This window comes from Xenopus tropicalis, chromosome 2, assembly GCF_000004195.4.
Source record: "Xenopus tropicalis strain Nigerian chromosome 2, UCB_Xtro_10.0, whole genome shotgun sequence".
NCBI lineage: Eukaryota > Metazoa > Chordata > Amphibia > Anura > Pipidae > Xenopus > Xenopus tropicalis.
Window position 1 is genome coordinate 32,573,126 of NC_030678.2, and position 14,283 is coordinate 32,587,408.

At 41.4% G+C, this 14,283-nt stretch overlaps 1 protein-coding gene across 2 annotated transcripts in view; it reads left to right on the plus strand.

Annotated features, from left to right (window-relative positions):
- coro6 (coronin 6) overlaps positions 1–10,603 on the plus strand; it is a 61,302-nt gene extending 50,699 nt beyond the window's left edge. The window contains exons 7-11 of one of the 2 annotated variants that reach the window (XM_012953573.3): positions 3,961–4,065; positions 4,573–4,718; positions 6,729–6,786; positions 7,626–7,856; positions 8,680–10,603. In XM_012953573.3, the coding sequence (XP_012809027.1) occupies positions 3,961–4,065; positions 4,573–4,718; positions 6,729–6,786; positions 7,626–7,856; positions 8,680–8,802 (663 nt within the window). In that variant the 3' untranslated portion in view covers positions 8,803–10,603. 2 annotated transcript variants of the gene reach the window in all.
- The last annotated feature ends 3,680 nt before the right edge of the window (positions 10,604–14,283 follow it).

The following is a 14,283-nucleotide window of genomic DNA, read 5'->3' on the forward strand; positions in this document are numbered from 1 at the left end:
TACAAAAAACAGTTGGAAGGCTAACAATTAATGTTCTCACTTTAAAAAGGGGCCAAGTCTACGCAATCATTTAGCCCAAAAGTATGAATTTAAAAATAAATTCCTGTTCTGTCTGAATCAATTTACAGCCCAGATCTCCTCCTCTTTCTCTTATCTCCTGTACTAATACCAGTTAGGACTGCTACCTTCAAAAGAGCAATCATGCTTAGTAACATAATGTTCATACAAATAGCATATGCACCAGGTCATAGCAACCAATTGGCTGGAAGCATTTTTTGGTCCCCTTGGTTGCTATGAGTTACTAGACCTATTGTGAATGTCTGGAAGGATGAGAATGGCCATTGTGCCTACAGTGAATACTGTGACAATAATCACACATTCCCAGTTCTTGGATGCAGTGTTACAGCATGGTGTGTACCTGGACTAATAAGAGCAGCGCATGATGGGAATTAAGAAGTCTGCACCTAAAGAAAAGGAACAGAGAGGGGTTGGTAAATAAGGAATAGGACAAACTGACAATTTTAAAATTAAAAGCTTAGGATTGTTAAAAGATTGTGGCATTTCATGAATACAGTGTTTAAATGACCTTTATAAATACACTGGCGCTTTAACATACTTAGTTGTTTACTTTGATGATCTATTATTACATTTTGTGAGGGGCATGAGAATGTCCAAGTTGCCTGGATTGCCCTGGCCACTGGTAATCTTAGTCCATCGCTGCAGCCGCACTGAAATATGCATCTCTGTAAGGAAATCGGAATGTGGTGACTCAGGCTGGCACTGGAACAAGAATTGCTGAGATGATAGCTGTGCCCCAGTTCACTCCTTTTAAACAAAGTCTATCTACCAAGATAGCTCTACGCCTGACAGCCTTTTATGTTAGACACTGTATTTATACAAAAACATTTTTTTTCAATGGTTTCATTTTTAAAGGGAAAGTATTTTGCTTTTGCCTTAAATAAACAGTACAAGATAGTTTTCCTTGTAAGCCTGTTTCCAAAAAAGTTGGGACACTTTATAAAATATAAATAAAAAAAGAATGGGATGATTTGCAAATCTTTTAAATCCTATATTTGACTGCAAGCATAACATTTCAAATGTTGAAATTGAGAAATTTGTTGCATGCTTCAAATAAGTTAAGACGGGGCAACAGAAGCCTGGAAACGTTGTGCAATGCAAAAAATAAAGATACCTGTTGGAACATCACAACCACTGGCAACAGTAACATTAATCAGTAACACGATTGGGTATAAAAAGAGCAGATCCCAGAGAGGCTGGGCCTCTCAGAAGTAAAGATGGGGAGGGGTACCCCACTCTGTGAAACACTGCCCAGGCAAATATTGCAGTGGTTTAAGAATAACGTTCCTAAATGTAAAATTGCAAAGAATTTGGGGACCTACAGTACATAATGTCATGAAAAGAGTTAGCAAATCCAGAGAAATCTCTATACGCAAGGGACAAGGCCAAAAGCCAGTATGGATGGCCGTGATCATCAGGCCCTTTGGCAGTACTGCATTTTTAAAAAAGTACACGATTCTGGAAATGACTGCATGGGCTCAGGAATACTTCCCAAACCACTAGGCACAGTTGTCGCAGCATCTACAAATGGAAAATAAAACTCTGCAATGCAAGAAACCATATATAAATGTGATCCAGAACCCCACCACCTTCATTGGGTGAAGCTCATTTAGGGCTGTGGCAGACAGGGAGACTAGTTGCCCGCGACAAATCTCCCTTGTCGCGGGCGACTTATCTCCCCGAAATACCATCCCACCGGCGAATAATCGCTGGTGGGATGGCATACGCGGTTGCCTTGAGAGGGAATTAAGACCTTAAGTTGGACTGAAGCAAAGTGGAAAACTGTCCTGTGGTCTGACCAATCAAAAGTTGACATTCTCTTTTGGAAATCATGGATACCACATCACTTTGCAATAAAGTGCACAATGTAAAAGCCAGCATCCATTATGGTATGGGGGTGCATTAGCACACATGGCATGGGGAGCTTGCACATCTGGGAAGGCACCATCAATGCTGAATTGATATATAGTGATAACATTTTTCAGCATGTATTACAGCAGCATGACCCTGAACAACCCTTGAAATGTTGAGCAGCTAACATCCTTGTTGGTTGCAGAGTGTTAAAAGAAAAGGAGATACAACACAGTGGGAAACATGCTCCACATGGCATCACATTAAAAATAAGCAGATTTATCAGAAAGCAATTACATTTCTCATATAACAAATCATGGTATATCTAGAATACGTAAAACTGGACTTGCCGAGCAAGTCTGATTGCTCTAGATTTACTTATACTAAATATAACATTTTTCAGTTTCAGCATTTTATATATTTCTCTTTGTACTCTTTGCAATTAAATATGGGCTTAAAATGATTTGCAATTCAATTTAGCACACACTACAAGGCTACTCATGGATCACATTGGTAGTGTGAAGCCATCAGTTGGTTTCCCTCAACACCTGAATTCATCTGTTCAGTAGCAGTGCTCACTATTCCTACTGTACAGGTAATGGGTGTTCTGATTGCTGTTCCTCCCTGTGGAACTCTTCTGAATGCCACTTCACATCCACCTAAAGGAACAATGCACTGCTTAGAGCAGACGTTGGAGCAGGTAGGGAGGGTATTACCCAGGGTGTGGATTTTCACTTCATCGTGCCCCTTTGTACTAATACTGCCCTGGAGTTGTGACTGACATTGTTGGCTGCAGAAGACAGACTCTGCCCTTATTCTGCTGGAACCAATAGTTCAGGCCATAGCAATGACACAACCTAGTTTTTCTTGAATCATCCACTCATATAAAATGAAAGAACAGAACGGGGACATTTACTTTTGAGACAGAAATAGCAAACACTATATAAACAAGATAAATTCAGCCTTCAAAACGAAGTATATTCATATATATAACCTTGCTTAATATGAGCAAAATAAATGTGTGCTGGGAATGTCTTCTGCCTATTCTTTAACTTTTAACAGATTGTTATTTTCCTATGTTTTTACTTTTATAAAGCTTTAATGGAAAATTGAACACCCCTCTCTGTCCCCTATAAAAAGGGTTATTTGTTCAAATGTAGAAAATGAGTACTCTATTAGCAAACCTGTCTATTCCCCAGCTGGGACCTTTATTAGGCTATGAGGAGCAGTTCATTATACAGAGGGCTTATCTATGGACTGTTTATTTATTAATTTATTTTACTATTCAACTGTGACACCGCAGAACAGGAACATTTTATTGTTTAATGCAAGAAATGACAAAAACAATATACATCACTTTATTAAAACAATAGGCAACATGTATGTTCAGCACAATCCCTAGTCATTGAACTGATGGTGAAAAGGTTTCCTCTACAGTTAACATTATTATAACATGCGCTGTTGGCTGCCTTGCAATAATGGGTTTAGCTTTTCCCATGTTGCAGTGCTGCTGTAATGTCTGTGGGTGCCAGCGCAGTCAATGTGATGCATTTGCCTATTCAAAGATTAGTAACTCCTCATACCATCCACAAGTGAGACCTAGGGAAACATGAGCTCATATAAAGAGCCAGGAAGCATTCTCTAATATCAAAAAAATCAATAAGAATTTAACTGGTGAAATTATTAAAAGGGGTTCCAGATGAACAAAAAAACAACACATACTTTTTAGCTGTGTTGAAAGTCAACCTAGTAGCTTATCAGTATGACTAAAAAAGTTATTAACAACAGTTGTCCTACAAAAGATGGAGGGAAACAAGTTGGACAACTCCCTGCACTAACCTTAATGCCAAATGAGAGAGGTTTAATTGGACAGGGAATTAAGGCAGGACCATTCAATTAGAAGATCGCATGGATGTAGCATGTAGGGTGCTCAGCCATGTTGCACAGGTGTATTCTGTGCAACGATAACCCGTGTGTCATTTCTGGAAGTGATGCTTTGCTCTAAATCATCTTTTATTATTCTGCAAATAGAGTAACTTTGATGAACCCATTGCCTTGCAAGAAATGGACACAAGTAATGGAGTGTTGCTTCCTTTCTATGACTCTGACTCCAACGTTGTCTACCTCTGTGGAAAGGTAAGTCTGCTCCTCTGCTTATGGGTTTAGAAATAAAATTTGAAATTATAAACAGAAGTAATGATTTTTATTAGTGTACAGGTATGGGCTCTGTTATCCAGAAACCCATTATCCAGAAAGCTTGGAATTCTAGGAAGGCCATCTCCCACAGGTTGCTGGTGATGTGGCTTCACCTCAGTCTCCAGTGCAGTCTGTCAGACTGTCCAAGTTAGTTACAGACTATAGTGCTTAAGTGTAAATCAATACCATAGCCCACCCAGCAGGAAAAATGATTTATTTATTGGCAGCAAATCTCTAGGCCTTCCACCCCCTAGATAGCAAGCAGATGACCCACCTCCGGCCACCACTGAATAGATATTCCCAGAACATACTTTGTGCTGGTTGTTTTCTTAATCATTACCAGTAACAGAAAGGCTACTAAAGAGTTCTGTATCTGAAAATGCACCTTTTAAATGTTTGTGAATATTCATTTATTCCTCATTTTGACAACTAATCTGCTTTTTCCAGGGTGACAGCAGTATACGTTACTTTGAGATAACAGCCGAGGCCCCGTTTGTTCACTACCTAAGCACTTACAGCAGTAAGGAGCCTCAAAGAGGAATGGGATTCATGCCAAAGAGGGGTTTGGATGTCAGTAAATGTGAAATAGCCAGGTGAGTTATAACCCTTACAGCTTATACTCCCTTGAATTGCACCAAAACTGCAGTGCGATGGCTCCACAAACTCAGGCCACACATATAGGAAAACGGATTAGGCATGGATTTTGGAATATATACCAGCATTATTATTATGGACTGCTCTCATTCCATCAGCATGAGGCCACTGAGAACTCCCTTAATAGGCACAAATGCAGTAATGTGAGTCTAGTTGTGTAGCGCCACACCCCAGTATCCAGTGCCTGGGGGGCATCACTATGTACAGTAATTGCAAGTTTGGTAAGTGAGGAGCCTCATACAGCAAGTTAAAAAAGTTGTGCTCAAACTATTTATTCTCAGCTACAGGAAGTGACCAACAAACTATTTGCCGGTCACTTTCTGTGGCCAAAAAGCACCTGTAGGGAATGCAAAGCACTTAACTATACCCTACTGCATAAGTGAAACATATGTCCTGTAGCAGGGATGTGTTATTGATGTGTTATTGAGCCAGAGTAATGATGGAAGATGAGTCCTTTATAAAAAGTAAGGGATCCCAAAGTTTAGCCTCTTTAGGGCTCTGGTACACGGGGAGATTAGTCGCCCGCGGCAAAACTCCCTGCTCGCGGGCGACTAATCTCCCCGAGTTGCCTTCCCCCTGCCATCCCACCGGCGAACATGTAAGTCGCCGGCGGGATGGCAGACGCGGCGGGGCGATTTCGGGAAATCGCAGAAAAAGCCTCGCGAGTCTTTTTCGGCGATTTGCGCCAAATTGCGCCGCCGCGTCTGCCATCCTGCCGGCGACTTACATGTTCGCCGGTGGGATGGCAGGGGGAAGGCAACTCGGGGAGATTAGTCGCCCGCGAGCAGGGAGTTTTGCCGCGGGCGACTAATCTCCCCGTGTACCAGAGCCCTTAGACTGGATGTTGGTAGGCCTCAGTAAGGAGATAACAGGACCCTAGAGGGACTCGTTGAGCTTGGAAATTCCTTCCTCAGCAAGCCTAGTTATGGTGCAAATATGAAACTGCAAAGCACTACCCCATTTGTCTACAGTACTATACACCCTCTGCTTACTTTTTAGCTAGTTGCTGACCACTTGCACATAAACAATAGTATTATTTGGAATTGTACACAGAGGATTTGAGAAATATGCCAAGGTTACAGTGGCAGATGCAATTGGGAAATTAGGAAAAGTAATAAGAAAATCTTTTGTCAAAGGAGAGGTGGATGTGCAGTGAGTTCCTGCCACAATGACAAAAAAAGCAGATGAAGCAGCCAGAAACGCAGCCTTAAGGTGGCCCCACACGTGGTGATCTGCCCCGCCACTAACCTTCAGGGCTGAAACGGCAGATAAGGAGGTAGAAAAAATAGGATTTCTACCTCCTTCTGCCGATTCAGCCCTGACGGCAGATTTTGCTCAGGTGCCTTCTATGGCGCCGATGAAAATCTTTTGACCTGGCCGATCGGCGAGTCGACCGATATCAGCAGCCTCCTGCGATACCGGTTGACTCGCCGACTTGCCATACACGCACCGAATATCGGACGAAACGAGGTTTCGTACGATATTATCGGTGCGTGTATGGCCAGCTTAACTCACAAGATCTTACAAGGGAATTAAGGTTTTCTGATACACTGAAGGCACCATGTGGACCAGTAGCAGGGTTTAACACTTCTTTATACAAACTTATATTGTCTACAAATAAAGATTGCTTTCAATGTGGATCCTGTTTTGTTTTAGGGCGAGGTTTAGAACAGAGCCCGCTGGGGTAAAATCAAGGAGATTTGCTTGAGAGACGCACTGTGTGCGTAGATGAAAGATCAATCAGACAGTGAAACGTGTACAGTAGTGTTTTACTTTTAATGGATGAATTTAAAGTGGCATTAAAAAAAAAAAATCTCCAAATTCAAGTTTCCCTCTGCACAGGGCCAATAAGTGTACGGAAATGACAAACTCAGTTTCACGAGACCGATATAATCAGCAATGCCTTCCTTGCTATACACTTGGTAATAAAGTCAGTTTGATTTCTGCAGGTTTTTCAAGCTACATGAAAGGAAATGTGAGCCGATTGTCATGACGGTGCCACGAAAGGTACAGGATGAATGTCCCTCATGTCTTATAACTGCAAACTCTCCTCTCCCTACAGCCTCAGCGCTTGCTTTCCTCTCCCCCCTTGCCAAATGTACAGGTACTAGCAATTGTGCCACAATGACATTATATTTGCAAAGACCTAACTGATTTTTGCAGCATTGCTGTTTGAAATGTTCATCACAAAATCAGGGAAAATGTCCGTGTCTAATACAGTCCTGGCATTAGAACTCACTTAAGGATCCAGTATATGATTTTACATTAAATCTGTGTGAGGTCCCCAGTGAGTGCTCTGCCAGACTAGTCACCTGTTATCACTTACCCTTAATATACCACCTTATACCCACTCCCCACACCACCCTACCATCTCACCTTACTTGGCTGGGTAATAGCGACCAACTGAGTTGGAGTATCAGCCTCACTACACACTCGGTTGTGGTTTCTTCATATAATGTATACTCACCTCTATAGGCAATGTCAGCGATTTGGCTCTGCCTTAACTGTCAGTTTTAATATTTTTATATTTGTTTAGTTAAGCACTTTTTTAGTTCTTTTATTTTTAGTCTGGTATTACAATAAAAGTTAAGTTTTAATTTTGGAACTGGATTTCAGATGTTCCGGAAGGGAAGGTGCAATATATGTAGTTATACTTTTTCTTTTGTACCAAGTAAGTCTCTGTACCTTGGACCCTGCACACCTTCCTATGGCTTGTTGATTAATGGTGGTGCTCCCTTAATATTAATTGCTTTACTGCAAATATATCTCTACAACCCCTTCCCCTTTGCTGTGTGCCTCTGTATGCTTATTGCTCTTTTAATGGTTTTGTGCTCTCGTTCCTACAGTCAGACCTCTTCCAGGATGATTTGTATCCAGACACACCCGGACCTGAACCGGCACTTGAGGCTGAGGAATGGTTTTCAGGACAAGACGCAGATCCTATTCTTGTATCTCTTAGGGACGGTTATACCCCCTTAAAGAACAGGGAGTTGAAAGTCAACAAGAAAAACATTCTAGATAACAAGCCTCCAACTGGACCACGAAGAAGTTACTCATCTTGCGATGCTGGCTTTTCTGTAAGTCTGCAGTGTGTGTAATCCAGCAGTGTCATCCTCCTTTTATTATTCATAAAATATTCTGTCATACAAAATAAAGAGATATTTGTTTAATGGGGCATTAAAATTAGTTTAATGGCGCCTCTAAACACAATTGGCTCTGTTCTGTGGGGCCTTACAAAGAGAATGGGCAGTGGTTTATCTAGAGACAAGAGTTCCTCTGCACTTACCCATTATCAAAATATATAGGACATTAAGGCATTCTGTGCATTAAGCTACCAAGAAATGCCTTCCCCTTTAAGCAAAACAGGGATTGTTTGTCCATATATTACAATATACTTTAACCTGACCAACTACATCAGCCATCCCTGGTCTGGCCAGTCCTATACTCACTTTTATCTGATTCATTAAGAATCCTATTGCTTCATTACACATTTTGCACATGGACTGAGTTTTACCTGCAACTTACATGCTTTCTGGGTTACATAGGGATTTCTTTGTAGCGGAAAGCACAGAATGTGATAATGTCCTATATATATTGATAATGAGTGCTGAGGCCCTCTTGTCTCTGTCTAATTTAGAGGTGTATAGAATATAGAAACTGGTTTATAGTCCATGCCAGGCTATATGATCCCAAACCTGCTGTAGATCTGTAGCATTATCTCAACCTAAACTTGCCAGGTTCACATGAATAAGCATTGCAGTTTTGCTATACATTCCTACATGGTTCGGTCTGTAAAAGTAAAGAGGGCACTTTATAGTTATAAAAACGAAAGAAGTAACTTAAGTAGCTTTAAATACATACATGTTCTATTCACTAAATTCTGTGTTACTCCTTTGACAGCGTGTCTCCCTTGAGGATCTAGTAGAAGAAATCAAGAGCTTGAGAGCCACAGTTGAGTCCCAGGAGAAACGTATCTCCGACCTAGAAAACCTGCTGCTTGAACTTTCCAATGGCACAGCTTGAGGCAAAAAAGCCTAAGGTCAGCCCAGCTGGTTCAGAATGCACTAGAAGAAACCTCTTGTCCTCCCCTCCTAAGAAGTACACCCTGATCATGCTCTCCAGGGGGGTAGGAGCCATTACAGGGACTCCAAAAGGACATCCCCAACTAATACTCTTGCTCCAAAGCAGCTTCATTGTAGATGTGCCTCCAGGGGCCTTTGCTTGGGGCTACCTTTTATCCAAAGGGACAAAATGACAGAAGAAAAGTTTAAAAGCACTAAAGCATTTATCTGCAGCATCCACACGACGAGAGGCCAGTGCTTTACATGATGGAGGGGAGACTGAGCAGTCTGGACTGAGCAAAACTAAAACCACATTTGTATGCAAGCCCCCACCACCAAGCCATGTTTCTTGGACCTAGTAGTGACACTGTATTAGAAGCACATACAGTTCTATTTTTTTTCCTTGCTGGTCTTATTCCGTTTTTCTTATTTAAGTTAGTGCTGCTGTATAATCACACGTATGAACAATGAAAGGGCACAGGAGATTGACTGAGGGGGTTACAGTTTTATTGTTAGCCAATACCCAAAGGTTTGTAGGTTTTTATGGCTGTATGGTGTCTTTATACAGCAGTATAATGTATCCAGATGTTTGTGCATTGGAATTATAAAGCTGCCTATCTATGCAGGCTGCCAGTTAGCAATTTCTTTTTGCATTGCTGCACAGATTAATGCGGGTCCGGCTGCAGAGTGTCTACACTGATTTGCTGTGCATTATTTATGGAGGTTGTGGAACGTGGAGCCAAATCCTTACTACTCACTTCATCCTTAGAATAATAACAGTTAAAAAAATTGCTGAAGTTTGTGCCTATTCTAGTAACCCATAGCAACCACTCAGCAGGCCAGTATATGGTGACTGGTTGCTATGGGACACTAGAATGAGAGCAAACCTGGCACAGCTGTTGTATTAACCTTCAAATATTAATTGCAGTAGTGCTTCAGAAATTGTTGTTCCGTTGCTTTGCACAATTACAGATGTCTAGGTACAGGGAAAGGCTACTGTATGAAGAGCTACAGCTTAAAGGGATACTTTCATCAGAATAAACCATCTTTATATAATATTACACATTGTGTTCATCATGTTAAGTAGTTCTGGAAATGATTTACTTTGGAGAGAGTCCCTTTTTGTGCTTCCTTGGTACTTATGTGACTCTCTTTTACTATAAAAAACACAACAGTCCTGTCTTGCTTTATGGCAGGGATTCTAGCTATACATACAGGATCACAGCAGTTCCACAGCAGTCTCACAATTTCCCTTTACTGCACTGCTGCCTGGGAAGAACTGTGTAATTTAGCTGACAGTAGAAGGGACAAGCTGAGGCCCAAGAAAGAAACCATATTTAACATTTATATCAAATATAAATCTCTAATATAAAAGAAAAATAAGTTGGCTTAATCAAAGCTTGGGGGAGTCTATACTCTCACAAGTTTTAATTAAGCCAACTTATTTTGCAATTATAAGGCATATTTATATGATGACACTATTCCTTTAAAAGCTAATTCTCTTTTTCTGCACTTTTATATGGAAGGAAGGTGAGTACAGGAGCCACTACATTGGACATTTTCCCTTAAAATTTACAGTGGAGGAAATATGTATCATATATAGTACAAGCCACATTCATTCTGCTTATAGAAATGTTGAGATTAATAATATTGCTCTATATATGTACATTTATGCACCCATATGTGCCGCTAAAGCGCAGAGAAATAATTCTCATCAGTGAGTGCAAGAGTCCCACAATGGGATAATAAACACCACACACAGACTAGGCGTGTTTGTCATTTCAATGTCACTTTTTTGCAGATTTTTGCACAAATGTTACCACTATGTAATATGTATCTAATTACAACTAGGCAGCCGCGTCCCAGCAGAGATCATGGGTAGGAATTTTTTGGCTGTGACAATATTATGCAATATTCCTTTACAGTAGCAGTTTAAGACAACCTGAAACACGATGTCTGGAGTCGATATCCTTACTGTAGAGCAGTGGGTGACAAGCAGATAGAGCATTGCACCTTTTCTTTTAAATGCAGTAATTGCTGCTCTTCATTTCACACATAGAATATATGGTTTTTTTAATATATATATATATATATACACACACACACACACACAGGCTCATGAAACAGTGTAGCGAATCAGCTCCCTTCCTGCAAAGAACAGAGAACAGCAAGGGGCAGACAGTGAATCCTTATAAAGGGGATATATAGCCCAAAATATAAATGATTACTGTTAGGCCTGAGCAATAGCCGCCTAGAACAGCTAATTCCCTTTTTCCTGCAGCAGGAAGCGTCTCTTAATGCTTATGTGATCTGTTCTATTGCTCAGAGAGGAAAGTACTCAGGGCTATAGGCTATAGGTCCCCTTTAACTGCCTCTATAGGAATGGTTAGATCCCACCCAATGGTTTATCAAATGTTATCATATTTGGATTATTTTATTGACATCAGTGCCAGGTCAAACTAGGATTGCGCCCAATGGAGGATCTTGTTACAATACAGCGTAAATGAAACTACACTTGCTGCCTCAAATGACACTTATTCTATTGCATAGCTTTAAATGAAATGCAACCTTACTTGGACATATTTTGTAAATGTCAGTCCAACCAAGTGTCAACTCAGTGTCAGTTGAGACCAATAGCTGTTCTGTAACATGCCACAGATACTAAATTGCATTGATCAATCCCCTCTCTGCTACATGTTGTAGCTTGGATTGGATATTTTATTTAGCCTTGGAGCGCTCCCATAACCCCCACAATGCAACAGAATATAAATGTTAATGCTGTACACAGGAAGCTGCTGTTTCCAAGCTCTATATCAGTGAATGCAGGGAGGTATAGTTTAACGGCTGAAGCATCACAGGTTAAATACCCTTGTTCTAAATGTTCCCAACTCAGGTTCTGTAAGAATGGGGTTTATGTTGGGCTTTTTGGGAAACAAAATATTTGCTGATAACAAGGCAAGCTGTGCCAGCTCAGTCCATAACAAGGTTATTGTGCCAGCTCCAGGTATAATGACGTTGCTGTGCCAGTATTCAGAACAGCAAATAAACATTTGCCCCAAACCTTGATTGCTCTTCTGGCCAGGCCCACTTCAGGCCCCCAGATATGAAATGAACAATTTCATCCAGTTTGCAGCGCTGGTCCATTTAGTTTAACAGACAAATATATTTTGTTAAACAGTTTATTTTTCCTCTAGAAAACTAAAACTCACTAGACCTGTTCAGCACAAGGTGCCTATTTTCATATGAATGTGGGAGCTGCTATACTGCTTGCACAGGAAATAAAACACCAGATACAGATTTCGAGCCCAAATAATTGGGCTTGGATTTATCATACAGTAACGTCTGAATGAAGAATCACTACAGTTCACTCAGCAAGTAAGGCCTTGCCAAACCATAAGTGTTTCTAAAGCCGTAATATAGGGTTCAGTTGTACAGCAGACGGCTGCCTGTCTGTATATTGGCAGTAAGTTATCACTAGTGGGTCTCTCAAGTTGCCAAAGCCCAGATAGTGACTTCAAACCTTACTTGTGTCCAAATACAATTGTAAAAGCAAATCGGTACCCGATTCATATGGGTTTATATATTTTCCGTTTTTATATTATTCTATAGATGTTTATCACAGCATATGAGCTCATACAATTCTGCACGGTGAGCCTTATTTAGTGATAATGTTGAGAAATGCCATTTTCTGCTGCTGAGATCAAACTGAATATCATCGCCTTCTGCTGTTTGGCCTGGGTGGTAGCTGAGTGGAACAACAAAAGCTAATATCATGAAATCTAAAGGGAATAATGTAAATGGCAAAAGTGTTTCCATGTATATGTTCCCTTTAAGCCTGTGGCACATCAGCCAATCACTGCGCACAGCCACATGTGAATAGCAAGTGTGGGGTGCAGAGAGGTATCAATAGACAGGACCAAACCAGTGGCCTTTATAGCATTTCCCCGGCCTGCAGGAAAGTAAATTATTATATGACTATAATGTTATGGCAGACAACACACACATAGTTATATATAGTTGTTTATTTAACAGTTGGTACCATCACATATACCAAGGCAAGCAATCATTGGACCTCACTTATTTATTAGGGACACATCTTTTTTATGAACTTTTTAGTATGAGGCAGACTGACAGGATCGGACTGGGGGGTGCAGGGCCCACCGGGGCTGCCACCCCACATCCCCAAAGGAGCCCCCGCCGCTGGGACTTTGCAATTGGTCTTCATTATTTATTTTTTATAGTTTTCTAATGATTTGCTTTCCACTTCTACATCTCTGACCCCGGTAGCTTAAAAATTATTGCTCCACTCCCTTATAATTTTATTACTTGTCTTTCTATTCAGTCCCTCTGCTCATTTAAACCACTGCCTGCTTGCTATGGTAATTTAGACCCTAGCAACCAATGGCTGCTGAAATTCCAAACTGGAGCGCCGTGAAACAAAATGCTAAATAACTGAAAAACCACAAATAATAAAAAAAATGAAAACCAATTGCAAATTGTCTCAGATTATCATTGCCTATAACATACTAAAGGTTAATTTAAAGAGAGAGAACAACCTGTTTAAGAGTGAGAGCTGACATGCCCAAATGACTGTACCCAGGGGACAGCAGGCCCTCATATGAATTCTAGCTCCTGGCATTTGCTGACAGACAAAATCAGCTGCAATATAGTTAATAAATTACATATATACCCCCAACTTCAGCTTATAAGGATGTGACTCTATGTGGCTGCTGTGTTCTGAATGCTGTAATAGCAGAAAGCTGTCACAGTGCGTAGAGGGTATATAGTTCAGCTACAGCTAGAGGGCTACTGGTGCAGTGCTTGATAAAGGGCTTTTCTTAGAAAACAAAATCAGGAATGTGGGTTCTGTAAGTTGCACCCTCACTGGTGATAAGTATAGGTGATAAGTATCCTTTAGGGGCTCTGATACACAGACCTTTTCCCATTCTTCCAACCATTGGCTTTTGTATGGTCCAGCACACAGCTATGCATGTAAAAGCATCCGTGTCTAGGAACCCTTGGGGGGTGCAAGCAGGGGAGACTGCTATAGATTCCTCACATAATGAGGCAATATAGTACAATAATTGAATAGGAACAGCCCTTATTTACAATAGGATCCAGGGTCGGACTGGGAACCCATTCCTGCTGGGCACCCCGGGGCCCCCAGGTCCTACTCTCCCGACGTGCCTAAGTATGTGTGTTCGGGGGAGGAGGTTGAGTGGGTGTCAGGGCCCGGGGGGTGTTGGGACCATGGCGGGGGGTCGAGGCCCCTGTGGGGGGAACTTGGGGTAGGCATAAGAGGCACCTGCCTAGGGCATAATGGTGGGGGGGGCACCAGGCAGGTACCTCTTCTGTCGCCTACCACCGGTTTCGTACCCTTTCCGCCGACTGTGCAGCAGTCCCTGTTACCCCCCTCCACCCTGTGTGTGCATGGGCACATGCG